A 23,137-nucleotide genomic window follows, 5' to 3' on the forward strand; every position below is an offset into this window, starting at 1 on the left:
TGGAAACAGCTTGCAAAACATGTTTAAACTTGCTCTTGAAAGAACTCATCAGGGGCTCTTATTTAGGGCAGCATAACCACCAGGCTTTTTAGCAGGGTCTGTGGTAATAGAACAAGGGGAAAATGTCTTGAAGCTCAGGGAAGGTAGATTTAGGTTAGATATAAAGTCTTTTACAGTGAGGGTGATGAGGCACTGGAACAGGTTGCCCAGGGACGTGGTTGATGCCTTGTCCCTGGATACTTTCAAGGTGAGGCTGGATAAGACTATATGTAACCTGATCAAGCTGTGGTGTTCCTGTTCATTGCAGGGGAGCTGGACTGGATGGCCTGCAGAGATCTCTTCCCATTCTAAGGAATCCTATGATTGTAAAATTCTATGTGTATTCTGAGAAGAATATCCTCTTAGCTGCACTGATTAAGATAGATATTCAAAAATAAAGGTTGCATTTTTAAATAAAATAATTCTAGCTGAAAAAAAAGCATAATGGGAGGTTCTTCTTGAGATAGCTCATCCATTGCTCCTCTAAATGATAAAGGAGTTAGTTCAGTGAATTCATCTTTATTATAAGTTGTGCTACTGGTGTCTTCTGTAACCAATCCCAAGATATTTCATTCTAATGGTTCATCTCTCAGAGTGAAACAACGTACATTTTTTTCACATGAAATCCCTATAGGTCACAAATAATAATATCTTTATCTTAGAGTAATAGATTTTTTAGAAAAAAAAGAACACAAACATGCAAAACAAAACAAAAAACCAACCAAATTCCAGATGACTAACATATCTTTCAATCCCCTTCCCTCTTCTTATATCACACAAAAGAGAAAGTAGGCTACACTAAAATTCGAAGAAAAAAAAATAAATAAAAATTCTAAAAGTGTTCTATAAGTGAGGTCTCACCAACATTAAAAACTTTCATATTTCTTGGTTATTTAATGATAACATGAGAGATGTTTTCTGGTAATCACACAGGTTACAGAAAGTGTGGAAATTAATATATTGATGTACTAATCATCAAGGAACAGTTATATGCTACTACCACACAGTGTCATTTCCATAGAATGAATATAATAAATTGCAAAAGAAAGCAAGAAAATTGTTCTACTCATTTTTAGTAGAAATAAAAGCAGGACTGAAGATGTATTAGAATTAAAACTGTCGTAAAAGATTTTGCATCTACTTGTTGAAAGGAGAATGATAACAAGATAAGTGGAAGAAAATACCAGAAATCAAACTATATGAAAATCAGATTAATAGGGTAGGATGTCAGGCTGGAATCCATGTAAGAGAAGGAAAAGCACTGGTAGTGTACTATCACTAGATCAAATAGGGAAGAGACATTGATGTTACACAAGTCCTAGAAGCATGTTCTGAAAAAAAAACCAGTAGTTTGATGGAATGGAATGAGACAAGAGATGAAGTCAAAGGTGTTGCAGTGTTCATAGAGGTACAGAACATGGGGGCAAATTGAGCAGCTGCACATTTTATGAATGTGGGAATTGAAACCTAGATGTCAGGAAGGCAAGAAAAGAGATAAGCACCTGCATGAATATTTCTACTACTCGGATGGAGTAACATAATTTTTAATTACCTCTACTATATATTTTGCTCTATGATGCTAATACATTTTGACTCAAGTGTACAGAGGTATTGGCTTATAGTATTTTAAAATCTGTGAAGTTGCGCTCCATAGCAATAGAAGCAGTATTGGCAATTAATTGGATCATCTTACTTTGCAGCATAATATCATTTCTTTTTCATTTCTTATGGGTAGAAAGTCTGATTTTCTTAGAAGCAGAGTTAAGAGACACAATTTAAAAAAATACACACCATACTGGTATTAAAGTAGGAGGGCAATAAGTATTTATTCATTCTTTAGCAAATTGCAGAAAACATTTAATCTTGAAATGACACAGAAGCTCAAGTTTCAAGGTGAGCTTTTTTTTTAAGGTTTAAGAAATTATGGAAAATTTCCGTTTAGAAAATACGGACTATCTCAAAACTGATCTTGGGAAGCAGGGAGCCTCTTAAAATACTGATACAGTACATAGCAACCAGGGAAATCTGAAATATTCATATAATCACTTTTTAACCATACTGTTTTGTGAAATATATTTCCTATTTCCTAGAACTAGGTTCCCTGGTGGAGCTTTTTTAATATTTACTTTAAAATGAAATGGTTTTTTATGTGTTCCAGATATTCAAATCAACTAAGCCATTCTTTATGTTATTTATATAAAGATATTTTTAAAATTGTGCTTATGCTAAAAAAAATATAATTTAAACAGTTGGTAGTAACAATAAAGCATACAGTAGCAAATCTGTGACAAATTATTAGAAAAAATCATCTTCAGAAAATGAGGTCAGTTTGTGCTTCTTAATGTTAGGAAGTTAGACGTTAATTTATTATACTACAAATCTTACTCTGGTTTTCTTGGTAACCTGAAATTTTGCTTCGCTTTTTGGCTAAGATATCTCCCTTTGAATATGATATTGAGTCTGCAACTCCTACTTCTCCTTTTTAAGTAATATTGCAGCAGTAGCTTCAGTTTCTGAACCTTTAAAAAGCTTTGATAAAAGCTCTTACTATTACTCTTTCTCCAGTAAATTAATTTGTGCCTCTCATTCAGTTAAGATAACTGTTTTTAAATACTTGACACAGTGAAAAGCCATGATTATATCTATACAGTTTATTAATTAAAAACTTTTTAATAGACCAATGCTACATATTAGTCATCAGATTTTAACCACATAAGATATGTGTACCCATATACCATACGTTTTATTTCTTAAAAGATGTTTTAGAAGGAAGGAAGGTTGAGTGTCTCTTTTTTATTCTACGTTTTTTCCTTTTCATTCCTTTTTCCTTATTGCAGTTTTATTTTGATTATTTTTCTTCTCTGTTTACACTTGTGTATATGTGGAAATCCTCTATTTCACAGTGTTGCCTTTGAGAAAAAAAGAAAAACAGTTTTTAAAATGTATGCCGGGTTACTCAGTGACTATGGTAAAAAGCCCTGATGTTTTAAAATTTTCCTTTCAATATTTTAGATTTTTTTGTTTGTATCTTGTTTAAAAGGTAAAATGGGAATTATTTGTTAGCTTTGATATTAGAAGGAGACATCCTGGAGTTCGTGGCTGCCCGGTGTTGTAAGATTTTTTTGAATAAATATGGACTGAAAATCTTTTTGGATAATTTGTTCTATCTAGATACTCCAATATAAAGCTGACTAAAAGAACTGTAGAAGTTTGTTATGACACTGAAATAGCAGAGGAAGAGCAAACGAAGTAAAATATTGCCACATAAAAAATAATGCTTAGTAAGAAAAAATTAAAGACTTTACATATACACGTGAAAATCTTAGAATCATAGAATGGTTTGGGTTGGAATGGATCTTTAAAGATCAATTAGTATACACCCCTGCCAGGAGCAGGGGCACCTTACAGAATCACAGAATTGCAGGAGTTGAAAGGGACTTCAAGAGACTATGTCCAAAACCCCTATGAAACAAGGTATCCCACTATAGGTCACACAGGTAGACATGTAGACAGTTCTTGAATATCTCCATGGAAAAAACTCCACAACCACTCTGTGAAACCTATTCTAGCGCTCTGTCAACCTTACCATAAAGAAGTTCTTCCAGATGTTATTACAGAAATTCCTATGTTCAAGTTTTAGGCTGTTACTTCTTTTCCTATCGCTACACATCACCAAAAAGATCCTGGAGTCACCCATTTGCCTGCCACCTCTCTTTAGATATTTATAAACCTTTATCAATTCCCCCCTCAGTCTTCTTTTCTCCAGACTGAACAGACCTAGGTTACTCAGCCTGTCCTCACATGAGATATGTTCCAGACCCTTTATCATCTTTGTGGCCCTCTGCTGGACTCCTTCTAGGAGACACTTGTCTTTTTAACCTGGGGATCCCATACCTGGACACAGTAATCTAAATGTGGCCTCACCAGGACAGAGTAGAGTGGGAGGATAACTTCCCTCAATCTGCCAGCCACTCATTTTTTAATGCACCCCAGGATACAACTGGCCTTCTTGGCCACAAGGGCACACCTCTGGCTCATGGCCAGCCTCTGTCCAGCAGGACCCCCAGGTCCTTCTCTGCAAAGCTGCTCTCCAACAGGTCATCCCCTAACCTGTACTGATGCATACAGTTGTTCCTCCCCAGGTGCAACACTCTACACTTGCTCTTCTTAAACCTCATCACGTTCCTGCTTGCCCAACTCTCTAGTTTGCCTAGGTCTCATTGAATGGCAGCCCAGTTTTGTATCATCAGCAAACCTGGGTTAACTCTATCCCTTCATCCAGGTCATCGACAAAGTTGTTGAACAAGACCAGACCCAGTGCTGTCTCCTGGGTCTGGAGGTATAATTACTCCGACTGGACTCTGTGCTGCTGATGACAACCCTCTGAGCTCTGCCAGTCAGCCAGTTCTCAATGTACTTCACTGTCTGCTCATCTATCCCACATTTAATAACAAGAACGAAGTGGGAGACAGTGTCAAATGCCTTGCTGAAGTCAAGCTACAGAATATCCACTGCTTTCCCTACATCTACCCAGCCTGTGATGACATCACAGAAGGCTATCAGGTTGGTCAAGCATAATTTCCCCTTGGTGAATCCGTGTTATCTGTTCCTTATAACCTTCTTCTCTTCCAGTTGTTTGGAGGTGGCAACCAGAAGTTGTTCCATCACCTTTCCAGGGATGGATATGAGGCTGACTGTCTTGCATTTTCACAGATCCTCCCTCTTGCCCTTTTGATAACTGGAGTGGCATTGGTTATCCTCCTGTTTTCAGGCATCTCTCCCATTTGCCAGGACCTTTCAAAGATTACTGAACTATGGTTCAGTAATCACCTCTGCCAGTTCTCTCAGCACATGTGGGTGCATACCATTGGGGCCTGTGGATTTGTGTGTGTTAATTTTGGCTATGTGCTCTCTAACCAGCTCCTCCTTGACCAATGGAAAGTCTTCCTGTCTTCCTTTACTCAGATTCCGTTAATTCCAGGGTCTGGGATTCCTGAGGGCTAGTCTTAGTATTAAATACTGAAGAAAAAAGTATACAGAATCTTTGCCTTGTCGGAGTCCCATGTTACCAAGGCTCCCACCTCATTTAATAGGGGACACACATTTTCCTTAGTCTTCCTTTTGCTGTTGACATACTTTAAAAAAACCTATCTTGTTATCCTTTACCTCCTTTGCAAGGTTTAATTCCAGGTGGGCCTTAGCCTTCCTTATTGCATCCCTGTATGTTCTGACAGTGTTCTTACATTCTTCCTGGGTGGACAGGCCCTTTCTCCATGTTTCATGGACATTCTTCTTTCTTTTTAGTTTATCCATCAGTTCCTTACTCATCCATGCAGGCCTCTTCCCACCGTTCCCCAATTTCTGACTCGTACAGATGCGCCTATCTTGAGATTAGAAAAAGTGATGTTTGAGCACCAATCAGCTCTCATGGGCCACCTTACTTTCTAACACTTCAGCTCATGGGATGCATCCAGTGAAGTCTTCGAAAGAGTTGACTCTCCTGAAGTCCAGGGCAGTAATTCTAGTTACTGCTTTACTTCTTCCACACAGGATCTTGAACTCCACCATCTTGTGATCTATATCCCAAGCTTCCCCCAGTCATCACATCTGTGACCAGTCCTTCCTTGTTAGTAAAAACAAGGCCAGGTAGCACACCTTTCCTTGTCAGCTCCTTAACCACCAGTGTCAGAAAGTTATCAACACATTGCAGGAATTGAGTGGACCTTGTGCACCTGGCTCTGTTGCTTATTCAACAAACATTAGGATGGTCGAAGTTCCCCATGAGAATGAATGCCAGGGATCATGAGGCTACTTCCAGCTGTTTGTAGAAGGCCTCATCCACTTCCTTTTCCTGATCAGATGGCCTGTAGTACACACCCACAAAAGTTTCACTGATGTTATTTTGCCCCTTAATTCTTAGCCAAAAGCTCTCCACTTGTTCATCATTCCCCTCCAGGTGGAACATTCTAGTTGCTCTCTCACATAAAGAGCAGCTCTACCGCCTTGCCTTCCCAACCTGTCTTTCCTAAAGAGGACATAGCCATCTGACAGCGTTCCAGCCATATGAGTTGTTCCACAATGTCTCTGTGATCACAGTGAGATCATGGCCCTGTGACCACACATAAATCTCTAGTTCTTCCTGTTTATTTCCCATGCTGTGTGCGTTGGTATACAGTCACTTCAGAGAAGCAGGGGGTGCAGGTATCTCTAGAGGAATGAAAGAAGGTTTAAGCTGGGCTACTGGCAGTATTATCTTCCTTGAGGAATCCTCAGAGGATTCAGCTGGGCAACTGAGAGGCTTTTCTCCACAGTTTTACTAAAAAAGCAGCATTGCCATGCCACACCCTGTCATAAGGAACTCCACTCTCTTACCCCATCGAATCTAGTTCAAAGCTCTGGTAATCAATCCAGCCAGCTTGCACCCTAGCCTAGGTCAGACTGCCCAAATCCTCATCCATTTACACGAACGCTTCTAAGGATGGGACATCCACAGCCTTTTTGGGCGACCTGCACTGGTGCCTAGCCACCATTGTTATAAAAAATGTGTAGTACCTAACCTAAATCTAGCCTCTTTCAGTTTGAAACCATTATCCCTAGTCCTCTCACTACAGCCTTTGGTAAACAGTTTTTCACTGTGTATCCTATAAGAACCTTTCAAATACTGAAAAGCTATGGTACGATCTCCCAGTAAGCATCTCTTCTCTTGGCTAAACAAACCCAGTTCTTTCGGCCCCTCTTCATAGGAGAGGAGCTCTGGTCCTTGGATTGCTTTCATGACTCTCCTCTGGACTTACTCTAATAAGTCAATATCTTTCTTATCCTCAGAGACAGACACAGTACTGCAGGTGGGATCTCATGAAGATGTAAGAGAGTGAGACAGTCACTACCTTTAACCTACTGGTAAATATTTTGTGCAGCACAGGCTACAAATTGCTTTCTGGGCTGCAAGAGTGCACTGTTGGCTCACTTTTACCAGTGTCCTCAAATCCTTCTCTGCAGTGCTGCTCTAAATCAAACTGATGTCCAGTCTGTACTAATACTGGGAATTGCTCTGACCCACGTGGAGTACCTTCCACTTGTGCTTGTTGTACTTCATGAGGCTCACTTGGGCCTGTATTTTCAGCCTGTCCAGGTCTCTCTACACTAGGCACTCAGCTTGGTGTCTAAAACTTGCATTCCTGTCCATCATCTGTACAATTAATGAAGGTCCTGAATAATACTGGCTCTCATGCAGAACCTTAATAGATGCCTCTTATGGTTGGTTTTCTTTTGAAACCAACTGGGCCATTCACTATAACCTTTGGATGTGGCTGTCCATCTGATTTCTTATCCAACTTGTACAGATCTGCTGAATCCATATCTTTTCAGTTCAGACATAAGAATATTAAGGGGCACTGCGTAAAAAGGTTTGTAGAGAATTGTTGTTTCCTTCCCTTATCCCCTAATGTAATCACTATCATTGCAGGCCATTAGATGTGTTTGGCATGATTTGCCCTTGGCAAAGCTGTGTTGGCTGTCTGTAATCACTCAGTTGGCCTCCATATGTTTGAACATGGCTTCTAGCAGGATTTGCTTCATGATCTTGCTGGGGGCTGAAGTAGAGCTATGGTTTCCAGGGTCTTAATTTTTACTCTTCTTAAAAGGGTAAAAAATACCTATGATACCCCTTTTTTTTTTTTTTTTCTCCAGTCACTAGAGACTTGACATTACTGCCATGACTTCTCAAATGTAGTGGAAAGTGGCTTTGTAGTTCCACCACCTTCACACCTCCATCAACACCCTGGGATGCACGGCATCAATTCCTGTGGACTCCTATATATTCAGATTCCTCAGATTTCAAGAGGAAAAAGTTAAGCAAGCTTCCAACCTTGAGAAGACAAATGGCAAAAACATTCGGGATGTGGGCGAACGGGCCCTCATCTCTGCTAAGAGCAGAAGGAGGAGCTTCCTCCTTGCTCCTAAAGTGTCTCTAACCAACAAAGAGGTACAAAGCTCTTCAGATGGAAAGAGAAGAGGGTGTGGATAAGGGTACAAAACAAGGTAGAGACAACCATGTTCAGATGATCCAATGAAGGACTTGCGTCAGATCCAGGGTTGCCAAAAAAAGACAAAGGGTCTTTGTAATTGAGGACTTTGTGTTGAGGGGCACTGTGGCACCCATTTGCCAACTGGATAATCTATCTAGAGTGGATTGCTGCCTTCTGAAGCCCAAACTCAGGACATCAGGAAGAGGCTACCAGATGTGATAAAGCTAAAAATCTACATTCCACTTCTGATCTTTCAAGCTGGATCACAGGAGGCTGCAACAAAGAAATTACAAAATATTAAAAAAGACTTCAAGTCACTAGAGAAGATGTTGAACGAAGCAGGAGCGCAGGCCGCATTTTCCTCCAGCCTCCAGGTTGGAGACTGGTACTTAGGCAAGAGAACAAATCACTTAAATGAATGCATGTATAGACAATTTCATGCTCAGGGTTTTGGGTACTGTGATCTTGAACACACCTTTAAGAGACAGGAGTAGTAAGAGTGTTCTGGGCAGCAGGCTGTCTGGGCTGGTAGCCAAAGCATTAAACTAGATTTCATGAGGGAACGGGATGTACTGCTCAGTGAAGAGCACATTGTCACTTTAGGAAGCAGCGGGAAAAAACATCAGCTTCATTCCAGAAGAATCTGGGAGGACTCCTCTGTAAAGAAACTGTGGTTGATAGCCCAGGTGTCTCTACACCAATGCATGCAGCATGGGAAATAAGTAGGAGGAGATGATGCAGTTAGAAACAGAATTGCTATCATGGGAACATGGTGGGATGAATCACACAATGGGAATACTATGACTGAAGGTGACAAGTTTTGTAGAAGTCAGGGCAGAAGGGGTGAAGGAGTTTTCTTGTATGTTAAGAAGTGGGTAGGTTGTGAAGAGTTCCTTCTGAGAAACAGCTATGACCAGTTTGAGAGCTTGAGGTTTAAAATTAGGGACCAGATCATTAATGGACATGGTGGTCAAGGTCTACCACTGGCCACTTTATCAAGGAGAGGAGGACTGTTAATGAAGTCTTCTTGCTTCAAGAGGCAGCATGTTCACAGGTTCTCATCATGATGGAAATTTCAACCACCCATATATCAGCTGGAAAAGCAACATGGTGGGCTGCAAACAATCTAGGAGAATCTTGGAGTCTGCTTAGGATAAATTCCTGGTCTGGGTGTTGGACAAATCAACACCCAGGTCACAACAACAAATCAAAGAGGTGAAGTGTTACTGGTGCTCACCAGTCTGAAGAGGAGATCATTAAGGAATTTAAGATTGGAGGCAGTCTGGGCTGTAGTGTCCAAGCCCTGGTTGAGTTCATGATCATGAGTATGGGCCTGGCAAAGAGCAGAGTTAGTACCCTGAACTTCAGAAGACAAACTTTGGCTTGTCTAAGGAATTACTGGTTGAGTTCTCCTGGGAAACAGTCCCAAGAAAGAGAGAAATGAAACAGTCCTGGCAGCACTCTAAGGACATCTTTCTGGTAGCATGAGAGCTCTCAATTCCCTAGGATAAAAAATCAAATAAAGGAGGCAGAAAACTGCCATGGCTGAGCAAAGACTTACTGGTTAGCCTAAGGAAAAAGAAAGAAGAGTGTAGTCAGAGGTAGCAGGGATGTGTAGCCAGGGAAGAATACAAGTATGCCATCTGGATGTGCAGAGATGGGATGAGGAAAGCCAGAAGAAGGTCCAGAGAAAGGCCATGAAGATGATGAAGGTTGGAGAACCTCTCTTACAAGGAAAGAATCATAGAATGGCTTCAATTGGAAGTGATTTCAAAGACAGTCTATTTCCAAACCCCGTGCCATGGGCACAATTGCCAATAGCTTCATCAAGCACTAGATCAGGCTGCCCAGGGCTCTGTTAAGCCTGGCCTTGAATGTCTTCAGGGATGAGGCATCTACAACTTCACTGGTCATCCTCTTCCAGCACCTCACCACTCTTTCAGTGAAAAAGTTCCCCCAACATCTAATCTAAATCTCTGTTACTTTAAAACCATTCTCCCTTGTTTTATCTGTATCTACTCATATAAAAAGTTAGTTTCCCTCCTGTTTGTAAGCTTCCTTTAAATACAGGAAGGCCATAATGAGATCTCCTCAGGACCTTCTCCAGACTGAGCAAGCCAAGCTTTCTCATTCTGTACTCATAGGTGAACTGCTCCAGCCCTATGATCACCCTGGCGGTTCTCCTCTGAACCCTCTTGATAAGCCACATCTTTCCTATGTTGGGGACCCCAGACCTGGACTCAGATGTGGTCTCACAAGGGCAGAAGAGAGAGGGACAATCATCTCTGTCATCTTGCTGTTCACTCCTTTTTTGGTGCAGCCCAGGATACTATTGGCCTTCTGGGCTGCAAGCACACACTGCTGGCTCATCAAATTTTTCCTCTATCAGGACTCCTGAATACTTCTCTGCTGGGCTGTTTTCACACAGTTCTTCTCCCAGACTTTACTCATACCTGGGATTGTCCTGATACAAATGCAACACCTTTCACTCAGCCTTTTTGAACCTCATTAGGTTTGTCAAGGTCCCTCTGAATGGGATCCCGTTTGCAAAACGCAGCTTAGAATCATCAGCAAACTTGCTAAGAGTGTACTCAATCCCATTATCTGTGTAACTGACATTAAAAAGTACTGGTCTCAGGACAGACTGCTCAGAGCACCACTCCTCAATGGCCTCCACCTTGACATAAAGCTGTTTACTATAACCTTCTGGCTGCAGACTTCCCAACAAATTCCTTATCCACTGAATAGTTGACCCTTTGAATCCATATTTATCCAATTTAAAGATTGTAGTGCAAGACCATGTTGAAAACCTTGCAAAAGTCCAGGTAAATGACACCACTTGTCCTCGTTTTGTCCACTGGTATTATAGCACTGGTATTATTCGCTTATATTTATGAATGGTAGATACTGTTTGACAAACCTGATCTTGTTCTATGACAAGGTGACCTGCTTAGTGGATGAAGGTAAGGCTATTGATGTGGTCTACCTGGACTTCAGTAAGGCCTTTGACACTGTCCCCCACAACATGCTTGTGGAGAAACTGGCTGCCCACAGTTTGGATGCATACACTCTGCTGAGTGAAATGCTGGATGGATGGCCGGCCCAAAGAGTTGTGGTCAATGGAGTTAAATCTAGTTGGCAGCCAATAATGAGTGATGTCCCCCAAGGCTTGGTACTTGGGCCACTTCCGTTTAACATCTTTACTAATGATCTTGGTGAGGGGATTGAGTGCACCCTCAGTAAGTTTGCAGACGACACCAAGCTGGGAGGGAGTGTTGATCTGCCAGAGAGGAGAAAGGCACTACAGAGGGACCTGGACAGGTCCCTCTGTATTATCTACATTATTTTACCAAGGTGACAATGAAGAAGATGAAGGAATCTATTCGATTTCATCTTGGTCAAATATGACAGCTTTCACTGGTGGATAGCTATCATGGCAAGGGACATACTATCTCTAAATTCCTCAGAATACTACATACACATTCTGTATAAAAGGCTTTCAAATTGAAATACAACTTTTTAAAAATATATTGTGCTATACAAATACATTCTTTTTCAGTGCTTTCAGCTTGTATTTTCAAAAGTTGGAAACAGTGTATGTATTTGTATTTTACAAAACTTTGAATCTATATAGACTGGAAATTCAGGTAGAATCTGAACTCGATCAGTAAAAGAAAGGATGAAGGGATGATTCCCTATCGTTCTTCCCTGAATTCAGAGAAATTTTTATGTGAGCTTTGTTCTATATTTTTAATGAATTGTTAATGACTTAAAATTTGGAGAAAACAAAGAAATTTGATGGGCAGAAAAGTACAGTTTCCAAAACAGAAGAGCTGTAAAGTAGCATGAGATGATATCAGTGGGTTAACTGGTAGTACATAGAAGGCTATCTTTCTCATTCAACAGAATTTAAGATCAGTGTTATTTTGAGCAATTATGCGGAAAGGGACTTGAAAGGAGCATGTATCCAACAGCAAGAAACAAGCGACTTGAATGTGCTGTGAAACCAAGGAAGTTTAGAATGAAGGATATATCGATAAGAAATATGAAATTTTTAGACATTTAGTATACTGAATTCACTGAATCAATTTACAGATGGAAATAATAATAATTCTCTTGCCTTTAAAAATGAATCACTACAAATGTGGACATATTTAAGTCATGTTTGCATGCTGTATGACTGCTCTAAGAAAGAGCAATGTTTGTATTTGTCTGCATATTTCTTAAACTGATTAAGTTTTTTTTTACTGCGGAACTTTAATTCCTTTGGGTAACACTAACAGTAAGCTTTTCTATAGGTAATGAATTTCTGCTACAGACACCAATCCATGAACAAGTACATGAAGTCGATGAATTTGTTTAGGTACTTAGTAATGTGATTTGTGTGGTAGTTCTTTGAAGCAACATTTGTTTTATTCGCATCTTCACACATTTGAAAAGAAAACAGTCAGTCATGTAGTTCTTCTAGGGCACAACTGCAAAGCTTATTTTCTTAATAGATATTCTATATATTCTGAATTATCATGATAAATAAATACAGAATTACTTACACTGAGGTAACTGATATTTTATATGTGGTTTGTCTCCATGCAGTACTTTTTTCTACTGCAGAGCACAGCTTTCTTAATGGGTAGACAACAGTTTCTTTCCTTAAATTGTGAGTGAGATGATGTTGGCTTTTTAGCCAATGCCTTCTGAATATTAAATGTTTTAATTTGAAACTGTGCTGAGCCTTTGGAGTTCACTGAGAGTACCTTAATCTTGACAAAGGAGCAATTGTTCTTTCTTTCTTCTTCTTTTTTTTTTTTTTCCTTGTGTATTTAACCTTGGAGCATTTCCAGCTGTGTTAATAAGCCACAGGAAGCTACAGTGACCATTCATATATTTAAAGAAATTCTTTCTTTTACCTAGAGACAAATAAACAAGATCAGCTACTTACTGAAGTCAGTTTCTTTCTCTTCTGCACTTGCAATTGTTAACCAGCAACAAGACATGAAACCAAATCACAGTTACAATTTCACTGATTTATATCTAGTAGCTACTGTTTGATCTGGCTTTTGTGTATAAAATTGATGTCTCTTAGAATGGCAAAGTCGTAAAACACGCATTGCACTTGATGTTTTTGGAAATTTCTAGGATCTAAAATCTAATTCAATCTAAATGAAATGCAGGTCTTCTGTTTCATACGTTGCATCTAAAAGGATCGAGTGTAATCAATTTCCTTCAAAGATCGTCACATATGCAAACTGTCTTGGTTATATATATTTGGTGTTGTTGAAAATGCTTATTAGAACACACTATTGCAATGTACATTTTTATTTGAGAATAAATTCTGCTTCTAGGACAGGCAAGGCAGTGGATAGCAAGCGAGAGTACATGTTGCTGTATGGGAAGATACAGATAATATTCTTGGACTGTCCCTTTTAGGAGGCCGAAAAAACAGTAGGGGACTTCTTTTCCCTGTAAGAAACTAGTGAGCATCAAACAGATTTTTATTTGGGAATCCTCTTCACATATATATAAGGTGCTCTGAAAGCAATGCTTTGTTATTATTGCCATGGAAAATACAACAGATACAAAGAGCACAATAACACTGATTAATAGAGCAAATTCTTAGCACAAAAAAAATATTCAAAGTAGTCACCACTATTATATCCGAGTTTTCACCAGTGATGAACAAAAGCCTGCATTCTGTGCTAGTAAATTCTGCACAGAAGGAAGTGAACCACTATTGCTGTCGCCACTGCTGAAATGCACCACCTAGCACCTCACTGCACGCACATCCAGTGTTTGTTCTCCATAAATGTTCAGCAAATGTCAATGAATGTCAGTGGGTGCCATTTTTTCCACATGGAGGAATTCAGTGACACGTTTGCTTTATCCAGACTTTCATGTCAGATGCCAAATTGTCAGTGTCCCTCTGCTGCCGTCTGTCACACAGCATCAAAATGTAATGGGATATTGGTGAGAAAGTTCAGCCTCTACTGCCACACCACTATCATCCAACTCTGATGTTGTGGGCCAACATTATAAAATAGGAGGCATTACTTTTGAATAACCTCATATTCCAACAAATAAGTTTTATCCAGCTGAGTATAACTGAGAAACAGTGAGAAATGTGTTTCTCAACAGAATGCATTGTAGTAACAAGAATGGTTACAACTCTTTAATATCAAGCACTGGATTTTCTTTATGGATAGTAATTTTACAATTTTATTTTAGAAAATTTTAAGTTAATTGGTGTTGGCTAAAGTTAGAGCCCTGCTATATGCTTCTTCAGATGTTGTTATCATCTCTACTACTTAGAGCTGTAACATTAAAAACAGTTCTTTTTCTGTTTGCTAATTAAAACTTGAAAGAAAACAAAATTGTGTGGCTATGAGGCCCAAGATGGTCTTGGAATTATTTCTTGTTTTTGTTTCAGCTGCTGGAGCACAGCACTCAAAATATTGCATTACAAATTAGAGTGTTACTACTTCTTTTACTTTCAGTAGATATAATATAAATGATATCTATACTTAGCATGAGACATCTCTGGAAGAATTTATTATTATTATTTTTTTTTATCATGTTTTGCCATTTTTTGCAGCCGAAATTTCTTTTACCCCTACTTCATTTTTTCTACTTTCTTTGGATAGATATGATAAAAGCTAAAATATTCTGCTGCATTCAAAGCTAATTTGTGATTGTTTTGGCCAAACCTCAACAGCACTTTTGTCACAGGAGCACTTTGTCCAAAAACTTCTAGTTAGCTCTACTGAGAACAGCACTGCAAGATTTGTGTTGGAGTCACTACTCGAGTTTCATGTTGTGGATGAAGGGCTTTGTTTAAATACTGATTAATTTAATTATTTGGATTGTAAGAAGAATGACTTTTATTAACTTAGAATACTAATTATGACTAAATTTCAAACACTGTCAAACATGTCAAGCTTGACTTGTATGTACAAACATCCAGCAACACGTTAATCCTAAAGGCACCATTCCATCGCAAGGATGTTCCCAGGAAACAGGCCAAACACTTGAAACACGATTTTGATTCTTTTCCCTGAAACTTCAAGCAATGAAAGATGACAGTGAATTCCCACTAAATGTATTTATGGCCTGAGAAAAATGACCATTACATATTACACAAATTAAGATTCATATTGCTCAAGCTTTTAGAATTATAGTCTGTAGTTTTTAGAAATAGAACATATATTCAAAATACTATGTTTTAGACTTCTACTTCTTGAAAACTTAAATGTTAGATAGTACAATAAATAAATATATAAACTTTAAGGTTGTATGGAATTTACTAGTTCTTTGGCATCTGATTGTTCTAAAGTTTTAAATGAACATACTACATTATGTTGGTACTTAACAGTGATAATTTAGGTGTGGTGTTCTGTGTTTTGCATCTTTACTTCATAATCTGTTAGAGAAAATACCAGTTCATGTTTTTGTCTTACTGTTTTACACATCAATATCCATACTTGTTTTCTATCACATCTTATTAAAGTAATGCTTGTGAACAAAACATTTTCTGCACATTGCAGTCTATACGATCAGGTTATATTACTGTCAGCTAATCCTGCTGTTTGTGATTTCTTTTATACATTTTATTTATTTTTGTGCTATCATCAGCTGTTGTAACTCAAAAAAAAGCTATATGTTTTTCAATTACCTATATATATAATTTGATTGCTCTGACCACAGTGAGATTTCAGACCTGTTTCAGGTGGTAATGCCTTAATATAGATGTTTATTAATAATTAAAATAATTGAATATGGTGATTATGTTTCCTAGGTATAGCATATCTGAGTGGAATGTGCAGTGAAAAACGAAAATGTATTATTGCAGAGGACAATGGTCTGAATCTTGCTTTTACCATTGCCCACGAGATGGGTCACAAGTAAGTATATGGACAGCAAACCTAATATTTGTTTACTGTGTCATTGTAATTTACTTTTAAACTGATGGTGTGCTTAAGTTTTTCCTTCTTTTTTTCCTATTAGGAAAGCTTTTAATTTTGACAGAAACCTTAGAAAAGAATAGTTATAGTAATAGTGACATGTATTGATATGCATAACTTAGAATTAAATAAGAACTGTTTCTAAATTAAGAAAATGTTTATAATTTTCTGTTATGCAGGAGTCTTTATAGTGTCACAATAATTAGGACAGGAAATTGGAAGGAGATTGGAAGGAAAGAGGAAAGCAGATGCCTCAAGATGCTTTTATCTCTAATATATCAGATCCAGCTCTACGTATTTTTGTCAATGAGCATTTTAATGAGATAATGAGCTACAAGAGCCCTTACTGAATTTAGCATCGTCCAGATAGGACCCAGACTAGGGAAAAGATGTCTCATCAACAAAAAAACATAACAACTTGAGCTTCCTGTGAAGCAGTGATGTACAGATTCCTAGATATGATGAGCAGGAAGAATGTGTAACACTTCTGTGAAGTTTCAGGAGAAATGTTTTTTCTGCACTATCAAAATTTGAGAATGTTTGTTATTGATCTTACAAAGTTGCCTTGCAGCCGACAACTCAGACTTCTCAAGCAGAAGAGATGGAGGCTCACTCTTGCTCTTACTAGTAGCGCTAGGATTTTTTTTCCAAAATTAGCTGTGTAAGCCAGGTTTTGACTCTTGCTGCATTTGGTTCTCAGTGTGAAAAATATATTTCTGGCTTTGAATTTCTGTGGAGCTGAGGAAGAGAAAGGATGTAGAATGATCATCCTACAGGGACATAAAAACTAAATTGCTGGTATGTGAATCCGATGAAAAATGCTAAAGGCTACACTATGAAATTTCATTAGATTAAGGTCACTCATTCATTCAAATAAATTCGGAAAAACAAATCATGATAAGACTTCAGTCATCTTGTTATCAGAGTAATAATGGCATTTGGATGTCCATAGAGAAAACATCAAATTTTTCTACATGTACAGTAGTAGATATTTAAAAGCAATAGAAATGCAGACTAAACCAAATCAGATTCAATAGCGAGGGGCCACACATTTGAACCACACCACTGATTTATGTAAGTCAATGTTATATAGGATAGAAACAATCTACATAGAAATTAGGAACCTTACCACACAACTTCAAGAAAAGATAGCCAGCTGTTCTTGGGATCCACTGAGCCATTACAAAACATGCAGGGGCATTTGGGTTGATCCCTGTTTCATCATGAAGCCAGATTCCTTAATGTGTCTAATCTAAACTAGAATGGTCATTTATGGTCATTTACCAAAGAAATTAAATAATACTTAATAAAGATTCATTTTCTCTTCTTGACTTTCTTTGACAGCCTAGCCCTGCTGATTGCAAGGAAGCACACTAAAGATAGTTGACTTCTTGGGTAGGGATAGCAGAACTGTACAAATATTTGAAGACAAACATTTGAATAAATGTCTCACTTAAAAGGCCCTCAAAAGATTTGAATGTAGCTAGAATGTTCTCAGAGGCATATGCCTTACCCATTCTTAACTTTCTCAGAAGTGGGGATTAAATAGTCAACATCTAGACCAGTCATAAATCTTCCATTCTTTCCACATGTTAAGTCTTTTAAAAAAATTTTATGAACTCTTCTGAAAGAACTTAATCATTTCCTTATTTTTATCTAGTATCGCTGTTCTACTTGATCCTGTGAAAAATGCAGCAATAGAGCAGAAACAAAAACTATTTTGCAAGGTACAAAGCAAGTCCTACCTGTTTCATTCTCTAAACAGCAATTAAATATTCTTGCCCATAGATTATCATTTCAATAGATATGAAGTATATTTAATATAACTGCTGTAGATTTTCACTGATCTTAGAACATAGGAAAACAAATATATTCACAAATGTTTACCACTCATAAGCAACAAAGTACCTGTAAGGAAGCTGGCAATTTGCATTCAAAGTTGCTTATTTTAGTGCGCCAGTCTCCATTCCGATATCTACATGTTTCACATTCACTTGTCCCTGGTAAAATCTCATGATCATTTGCAGACAGAAAAATTTTCAGAGCTACACTGTCATTGACATAATTTGCAGAGTTATGGGTTTGGGGATTGTAAAGTGTATGGGGTGTATGTGGTATATGTGGTATATGTCCCAGTGCCAAAATCTGGATTGCTTGCACAGGAACAGAGGTGAGGATTTACAATTAATTACATTGAATACTTCTGATGAAAAAATATTTTTTTACGAGTTGTGTTGTGGTTTTCTCAGCTTTCCCAGTAAGCCCGTAACAGAAAGATTAATGAAAATGTAAGTCTGTAGCAGCTTTGTTAGTCCACATTTATATGTGAACTCAATTTCCAATGAATTGGTTAATGCTTACATAAAACTTTAGATACAAAAATAAAATTGAAAGCAGATGTTTGGTTTTTATAAAAAGAACAATTGACATATGCAACTGATCAGCAATAAGTCAACTCCAAAAGGAATGATAAGAATACTTAGAAAGTGAATACGTACATTAATTGTTGAGCTGCAGCTAAAGTTGACTTTGACAAAAAATTAGAAAATAAATATATTCTCAATGAAATCCGCTGGAAAATTACACCTTATTAAAATATCTTTGTTATAGCCATGTATATCTGAAAGCAGATTTTCTTCTAATGACACTGAGAATTGTGTAGATCCAAACAAACAAAAAAAAAAACCTGAGTAATTTTTCAGTCATCTACTTAATATTTCATCATTCAAATACATACATTTTTGTGTGATAATATTAAATAATCGTATGAAATCCAATGAAAATAAAATGTGTTTTAAACATGAAGTTATATGAGGCTGATGGAGTTACTCTGTGTTTGTCAACACAGTCCCAAAAATGATAACAAAACTCATTAAAATACAGTAGAATAATAAAAGCTAATTTTACAGTTCAAGTTGTCCACTAAACTTAGGGAAAGACTAATACTAATACTAATGTGGAGTAGGGGGTCTTTCACACCTATACAGAAAGGACGAAGTCCAGTTCGGTGACTAGGTCAATAATGCATGTAGTCTATACCCTGCTTTTATCTTGAGAAATAAGTATAGAATAATTTCTTAGGGTAGTGGCACTGTTCTTATTTAAAATGTTTGAAATATCTGGTGTTTGCCTGCAATTTTTTAGTCTCTTACTTGTTTGTCCAGTAACTCTCAAAGTATAGCTTTACTAGAGAAGGATTTGGCAGATTCTTGTGCAAAAACACGCAAGTATAAAAATCCAGGTGTATTTGGTCAGACACAGTTAACTTTTATGTCCTGACTGTCCTCTGTGCATTTCCACTTTTGCTAACAAGACAGACAAGCAGAATTTGTAGGTCCTGCTAACTCACGATTAGCATGGATGTTGTGATTGAACTTGGCAGGCAGCTAAGCAACACACAGCCCTTCACTCACTCAAGTGTGATGGGGAGAGGATTTGAAAAGGTAAAAGTGCAAGTACTTGAAAGCTGAGTAAAGGATAGATTAATAATAATAAATAATAATAATTAAAGAAATTAAAACAAGCAAGCAAAAAAATAAATAAATAAACACACAGAGTTGCTCACTCCTAGGTCACCAGTGCTTAATCTGAGCAACATCTGCAGCTAGGTGCCCCATACCTATTGCTGAGCGTAACATCATATGGTATGCAATATTTATTTGGGCAGGTTTGGTCAGTTGATCTGACTGTGTCCCTTCTCAGCTTCCTGTGCATCCCCAGCCTTCACACTAGCAGAACAACATGACAAGCACAAAAGAATCAGTGTAAGCGCTGCTCAGCATCAACTAAAACATTGGTGTGTAATCAACTTCATTTCCATCCGAAGTGCAAAACACATCACCATACCAGCTATCGTGAAGAAAGTTGACTCTTGTCCCTCTTGAAGGGAATGAAGGTTCCTATCTGTAGACCACACCTTCTTCACAGAGAAGGTTGCTTACTCCATGAGACTCAAATCAGATATGTTTCTAATAAACTTTTGGATGTAATGCAGTCTTTGGAGAACTGCCTACTCCTCTTTCAAGTGTTTACCAATAATGTAGCAAGAGGAAGCCTGAGGTCACTTAGAAGAGATTTTGCAGCTCTGTGGAGACAGCTAAAGGACTCAGTAGCACAGATTGTGTTTTCCTCAGTTGTCCTATGCTATGTCTAGCTCTGGTGGCTGGTGACTCCACCAGAATTTTCGGTTTTGTAGCCATGATAGAGCCTTTAAAATGAGGGGTTTGATGTGGCCTGATGGGACTTACCTATCTTGATAGGGGAAATATTTCTGGGCCTGTAACCTAGTGAAACTGTTTGAGAGAGTAGGATCACCGGGGAAGGAGAAATCATTATGAACAGAGGTTACGCCACAGGATTGTATAATACCATCTAGGGTAGCAAGGGTAATGGGAGTTTCTAAGGAGGTCAGTTTGCAACATCCCTTTGGAATCTGCTCTAGAAGGTTTAGGGGTCCGTGAGAGCTGCTCACTTCTTCAAAACTACCTTTTTAAAGCCCAAAAGCAGGCAGTTCCATTGTGTTGCAAATCAAGGAGGACAGAAGACCAGACTGGATGAACAGGAAGCTCCGCTTGGAACTAAAGCAGAGAAAGAAAATTTATGACATCTGGAGGCAAGGTCAGGATTCAAAGGGAGAGTACAGAGCCACCATTCCCATCTGAAGGAAGGAAACAAGAAAAGCCAAACCCCAGCTTGAGGCGACAATGGCCACTGTTGTGTCAGACAATAAAAAAGGCTTTTTCAAATATGTCAACAGAAAGAGGAGGTCAAAGGAAAACATTGCACTGATACTTGATGCAGATACTCACCTAACAGTAAGGGAGAGAAAAATAGTGAGGCTTTTAATGTTTTTTTTTTAACCTCAGTTTTTAATATTAATGATAGATCTTTAGGTGTCCTGAAGTGCAGGAGCATGACTTGGGGGACAATGAATTTCAGTTTGTGGTAACCAAAACTGTAAAGGAACAGTTGCAAGAGCTCAATATTTGTATATGCATTGGACTTAATGAGATATATCCCAGGATGCTGAAGGAATTAGCAGGCATTTTAGTTGTACTCCTCTCGACAATTTACTACAAGCTGTGGGATTTGAGGGAGGTCCCTGGATACTGAAGCTAGCCGACATTATAGCCAGCTACAAAATGTGCATGAGAAATTGTCTAAGAAACTGCAGACCTGTTTGTCTTGTGCAGTCCCTGGAAAAGAAATGGAGAAGATTTTTCTGGTGGATACTGAAAAACATTTGACAAAAAAAAAACCTGTTGTCAAGCATAGTCAATGTGTGATAATCAAGGGTAAGTCCTTAGTAATTTCATCTCTTTCTGCAACAAGGTCACTTACTTGGGGGCTGAAGGGAAGGTGGTGGTTATAATCTTTCTGGATTTTACTAAGTCTTTTGACACCGATTCTCTGACACTGATTCTCTTCGACACTTCTGAAATATACTGTCCAATTTTGAGATAAACGGGTTTGTGCAGTTCTGAATGATGACTGGCTGAACATCAGAGCTCAAAAGGTAAACAGAACTTCATGTGGCTACATCTCCAAGGGACTTTATTCTAGGGCTGATATTGAACTGGAAAGTGCTGCTGAGTCCCTAGAAGGACACAGAAATGCCTGACACAGGTACAGACTGGGAGATGTATGACTGTGGAAGAGCTCAGCAGAAAGAGACCTGGGGGTGCTGGTGGAAGCAGGCACGGCATGAGCCAGAATTGTGCCTCAGCAGCCAACAGGGCAAACTGCATGAAGGCATTAATTGAAGGCATTAATCACTGCATAACCAAGCTGAATAAAAAGAGATGATTCTCCCACTACATTCAGCATTCATGTAGTCTCAAAAACTGTATGCAGTTCTGAGCTCCATAATATAAAAAGAACGTTAAGTGCTTGAATGTGTCTGGAGGGGGACAGTAAAGCTGGTAACAGGGCTGGAAGTCATGTCCTGTGAGGAGAGGCTGAGGACACTCAGTTTGTGTAGTCTGGAGAAGAGAAGGCCAAGAGGTGACCTCCTTGCTCTCTACAACTTTCTGAGGAGAGGAAGCAGGGAGGGAGGTTCTGGTCTCTTCTCCCTCAGAATCAATGAGTGGATGTGCAGCAAAAGAACCCAGCTGCACCAGGTGAGGTTCAGACTGATTATCAGGAAAAGTGTCTTTACTGTTAGGCTGGTTAACAACTGGAACAGGCTTCCTAGCAAGGTTGTTTATTACCCCATGCTAGTCTGTGCTCCTGAGGCATTTGGATAACCCTCTTAATAACATGCTTTAACTTTCAGTTCTCTCTGAAATGCTCAAGGAGCATTTTTTGGCCTGTGCTTTTAAGACCAAAAATGCAATCTGATTTACAGACCTTGTCACAGCAATGTTTTGCAGAAGGGAAATAATAATTTGGTAAGCATATTTCTTTTTTTTTCTTTCTTTTTTTTTTTTTAATATCAGCTTGTTAATAAGAGGACTGTGATTTCTTTGTCCAGGACTTTTTCATTAAAGACAAAGATTTTTTTGAAACTGTTTTCTACCTCTTCCCATTTTCTGTGACTGGCTTGCTTGCCATTCAGTTCATTTCACTGTCAGTAATATACCTTATGTTATTTATGCAACCATTTGTGAAGCCCACATATTTTAAAATACACTTATAAAAATATAATAATTATTGACTGGAATTTAAAAGCAAAGCAAACAAAAAATGTATACTGGTCTTTTTACATTAACTGTAGAAATCAACTGTACATAATGTAGCTCTATGGAAAATAGCATTTAGTAAACTGCTACTAGTTCTGTTTATATCATCATTTTCACTATGAATTTTATAATGTCATAACATTTTAAATTTTCATTGTAAAGGTGCAAGCAAAAAAAAAAAAAATGCACTAACAAAATAGAGCAGCTTCCATGTACCCTCTGTCTAGCTTATCTGGTGTTTTCTTCATTTATCAAAGCCATTCCTGTGATACAGTGAAAATATAAGGTTAAACAAATTATATGGATTAATTGAACTATTCAATGTCATGTAAGTTTATAAATGGTATAGTTTTCAAGTCCATAGTTAAATAAGCTTAAATAAGATTCTAGTATAATCAGGTACACAACAAAAAAGAGAACACTGGAAATAATACAT

General features: G+C 38.2%; 1 protein-coding gene and 1 pseudogene across 1 annotated transcript in view; one reads left to right on the plus strand and one right to left on the minus strand.

Moving 5' to 3' along the window:
* ADAMTS19 (ADAM metallopeptidase with thrombospondin type 1 motif 19) overlaps positions 1-23,137 on the plus strand; it is a 155,991-nt gene that overhangs the window by 65,250 nt on the left and 67,604 nt on the right. The window contains exon 8 of the mRNA XM_085213147.1: positions 15,856-15,961. Within this exon, the coding sequence (XP_085069273.1) occupies positions 15,856-15,961 (106 nt within the window). The remainder of the gene's footprint in view (positions 1-15,855; positions 15,962-23,137) is intronic.
* On the minus strand, positions 3,522-5,367 carry LOC146542334 (uncharacterized; annotated as a pseudogene).

Source organism: Meleagris gallopavo, chromosome Z (assembly GCF_905368555.1).
Source record: "Meleagris gallopavo chromosome Z, MGAL_WU_HG_1.1, whole genome shotgun sequence".
Classification (NCBI taxonomy): domain Eukaryota; kingdom Metazoa; phylum Chordata; class Aves; order Galliformes; family Phasianidae; genus Meleagris; species Meleagris gallopavo.